The sequence below is a fragment of the Lagopus leucura genome, unplaced genomic scaffold (assembly GCF_019238085.1).
Source record: "Lagopus leucura isolate 7727_CA_CO unplaced genomic scaffold, USGS_WTPT01 33508-0_obj-0_obj, whole genome shotgun sequence".
NCBI lineage: Eukaryota > Metazoa > Chordata > Aves > Galliformes > Phasianidae > Lagopus > Lagopus leucura.
The window spans coordinates 1-3871 of NW_024967258.1; the positions used below are offsets into that span (position 1 = coordinate 1).

At 52.1% G+C, this 3871-nt stretch overlaps 1 protein-coding gene across 1 annotated transcript; it reads left to right on the forward strand.

The window, feature by feature from the left end:
* Positions 1-2964: 2964 nt before the first annotated feature.
* On the forward strand, positions 2965-3706 carry LOC122193023 (negative elongation factor B-like; the record flags this gene model as incomplete). The annotated part of the gene is made up of 3 exons (XM_042893711.1): positions 2965-3082; positions 3267-3430; positions 3607-3706. Coding segments are annotated over exons 1-3 (366 nt in total), but the record flags the coding sequence as incomplete, so codon positions are not given.
* Between the last annotated feature and the right edge of the window lie 165 nt (positions 3707-3871).

Consider the following 3871-nt stretch of genomic DNA (forward strand, 5'->3'; position numbering starts at 1 on the left):
TCCTGCTGTGGGATGGCTCCTGCTGTGGGCTGCTTCTGCCCAGCCTGCACTGAACATCACTGATGGATGATGGTCAGCCTGCTCCTTCCCTGAGCCGGGCACTTGGGCCCAAAGAGGGTGGTTTGTCTTTGGCTGAAAAAGCCACGGCATGCTCCCATCCTCAGACCTGTTCTGATCCCTCAATCAGTTGTTTCAGGCTACTAAGTCACTCAGTAGTGTGATGAATGTAAAAAGCAACAACACACCTGTTTGTAGTTCAAATGCCTAGCTTGCACCAAAGAGCACAAGGAAACCAGCAGGTTCTCCCCAAGAAGCCATGGAGTTGAGGACGTTATCTCTTGCATATTGTCCTGCATGACCACGTTTGCCCACCCCTGGCAGAGCCATTCACCCTTACCTTGGTCCTGAGCGGGGCAATGGGCACATCTTTGGTGGAGACGCAGAGCAGCACGATGCCTGTCAGTCCTGCCACGATCACCAGCCAGGGAGGAAGGAGCTCTCGCCAAGACATGGAGCACTTTATACTTTTTCAGACAGTAAAAGAGGAAGCACAGGAGCAGCACAGAGCCCACATCTGACAGCGGCTCCTTTCGGCAGGCTTTAAAAAGAGGAGAAAGGCGGAGCCGGGGCCAGTCTCTGGCTTCAGCCCAATCCCAAGCCGCAGGACCATGAGAAGCACATGGGCTGAGCCATGAGTCCTTTGCCGGCCATGCAGTTGGTGCAGCTGGCTTTGTGCCATCCCAGCGCTCACTCAACAGCGCTGCAACCTCGAAACCGCCCTGGGCGATGGTGTTGAGGTAAACAAAAATGCTGGGCGAACTCTGTTTAATAAGCAGAAAGCAGGCAAACTCTCATCGCTTTGGTATTCTGTGCCTGGCAGTGCTAGTGAGAGCTGCCAAAATTAGAAGTCAGGAAACTCCTTGTAGCTGGGTTTCCTTTTCATCCGAGAGCTGCGCACGGCTCCACTGTGGGTCTGGGGCACTCCCTGCAACATGCCTTTGTCTGTGAGAGGTGGTTTTGGCATACTGGGAAAATGTCTGTGTGTTTGGGTTTCCATGTGCAGGAGGCTCTGGGTGGCTTACCCTTTGCTATGGGGGCTGCTCGGGCCGTTTGTCCACCCGAGATGAGATCGCTATCAGTGCCTGCATGCCCCTTCTCAGCATCCCCATGGGATGGACAGCCCTAGACTTAACAAAACGTGCCCCTCTTCCTCCTTTCCTATGTCACAAAGACACATCTCTGAAACCAGAATTTCTGAAGAAAAATCTCATAGCCACAGGAGGGATATTTCCTTCAAGTATTCTGATCAGTTTCCTAGTGATTGGGTCCAGTAATAAAACTGCAGCTGCTCTAAAAGATTTTTGGCTTGAGCAAGCTGGGCTGTTAATTGGTACAGACTTGTCCCAGTGGCCACTGGAGGCTTCCCCTGTCAGGCCTCTTCCTGCAGAACCAGAAGAATGGCACCCAAAAACACCATTCTGGTGTGTTTGGAGATGTGTGTCGTAGTGTTAGAGCTGTTTAAGCCTTGTTTTCCTGCAGATTCAGAGTCATGTTGGGGTTTTGTGGCTCACACCAGGGTGTTTGTCTGAGAGATCGTGCCTGTGGGCTGCTCATGGCAGTTCACACCAACATTGTGGCACTGAAAAAGAGGCAACCTTGAGACAAGGGGTTCTTATTTTTGCCCCTGCTTCAGGTGGACTGGGAGGCTCTAAATCATGAAGTTAGAGTTGTTCTGCCAACTGCTGGGCAGTTGCCGGAAGGGTTTTTGTGATGACTTGAATTTGAACTTCTTTGAACTAAAAATGTGCAAATATTCCTATGCAGCCACAAGGGAAAGTACTGCAATCAGCTTCTGCGTGCCATGTCTGGATAGGTTGTCTGAGGTACGAGGTGTCCGTGTGAAAACTCATACAAATCTCAAAGTAACCCAGCTGGAGATTCCAGCCAGGCAGGGAAGAGAACAACCTGGGGCATGGCAGGAGATCTCATGGAGAATAAAAGTAGGATTATTATTCCACTCTGTAGCAACTATCCTGAAAGTTTGGTCCTGTGGAGGCCAAAGGATGGTTGTGGAAGGGCTCCTTTCCCTTGCTGTCTGTTGCAAATCTCCCAAAACACAGCCAAAAGACAAGAGCTTGGGAGGAGACACTGATTTATTCTGCACAGGGTGTGAGGTGGGATATTCCCACAAATCTAGTGCACAGGCTGTACACTGGCTTCTGTTATAATCCAATAAGTTTTCATGACTCACCTATCTAATATGTAATGACAGAAAAAGAGGGAATGGCCTCAAGCTGCACTAGGAGAGGTTCAGGTGTGGATGTTAGGAAGAATTTCTGCCCCAGAGGGAGGTGTTCCATCCCCCAGAGCATTTCTGTGGCCCTCCTGTGGATGTGCTCCAACAGGTCCCCATCTCTCATAACCACTCCTACCTAGTGCATATTCATAGGATTACGTACATACTAGGTTACATGACATATTTGAATCTTCTGAGCTCATTTGGGACCTTCAGTGTTCTTTGGTGGAAGTCTGGGGAGGTGTCCCACTCTTTGGTTATCCATGGGTAAAAGGACACCTCGTCCCTTCTGGCTGGCCGCTGTCTGGGACTTGTACCTCCTCTGGATGGCTGTCCTTGTTCCTTATTTACGGCACCCGGATCTTTGAAGAGAAGGTCCATCACAGGAAGGTTGTTTTTCTGCAATAAGGAGGACATCTGGAACTTAAAGCTGTGCTTGAGCCTTCAGCCACACAAAAACGTTAAATAATCGCCTTCTGAGTCATCTCCCTTTATGATGTTCGCTGCTTTTCCCGATCTCATCCCCTCCTTCCCGGGATCAGCCGCGAGGTCTCAGCTTCCCGGAACGTTTGTTCGGCGGATCGAGTTCCGGACGGACGGAACGAGCGTCGGACCGCGCCGCGCTGGGGGACCGGGAGCGGACGGACCGCGGCGGGAGCGGGGCCGGCTGGGCGGCCGGCTGCCATGTACGCGGGGCTGCAGGAGCTGGGGGTGGCCAACGGCGAGGATCTCAAGGAGACGCTGACCAACTGCACGGAGCCGCTGAAGGCCATCGAGCAGTTCCAGGTGGGGCGGGTCGCCACGGAGACGGCGGGGCGAGGAGGCCCGGGTGGTGTCCGTGCTTTGTTTTGGGGTGAGAGGGCCGCGGGTGGTGCCTGTGCTTTGCTCCGTGCTCTTTTGGCCCCTTTTTTAATTATTATTTTTTTAGCAGCCTTTGCTGACCGCCTCTGTCCCCCGTTTGTGTTGGCAGACAGAAAATGGGGTCCTGCTGCCCTCGCTGCAGTCGGCCCTGCCCTTCCTGGACCTGCACGGCACCCCCCGGCTGGAGTTCCACCAGTCGGTGTTCGACGAGCTGAGGGAGAAACTGCTGGAGCGAATCTCAGCCATCGCCTTGGAAGGGAAGGTGGAGGAAAGGTCTGTAGGCTGGTTGGTTATGTGGGCTGGGAGGGGGATTTAATGTGAATGTTATCTGCAGTGGGCAAATGGCTTCTGAAAAAGGCTTGAGTCTTCTGGAGGCTCAAGTTGCAGTGTTTGAGATGACTTTTGCAGTTAAATGGTAGTTAGAGTCTCTTGGTCTTATTTGTTTTCAGGTACGAGAAGCTGGAAGATCTCCTGGAGAAAAGCTTTTCCTTGGTCAAGATGCCGTCCATACAGCCTGTGGTAATGTGTGTCATGAAGCACTTGCCCAAGGTAAAACTTCTGCTTAGGCTGGCCTGATCAGTTGTGTCCATGGTGGTTTGTTCAGTTGCATCTCTGTTGTACGACTTCTCTTGTCTGTGCTGTTGGCTGGGCTGCAGGCTCCAGCTGCAGATGCTCTGCAAGCATCAGTGCAACTGACTGAATATTTACTGGACT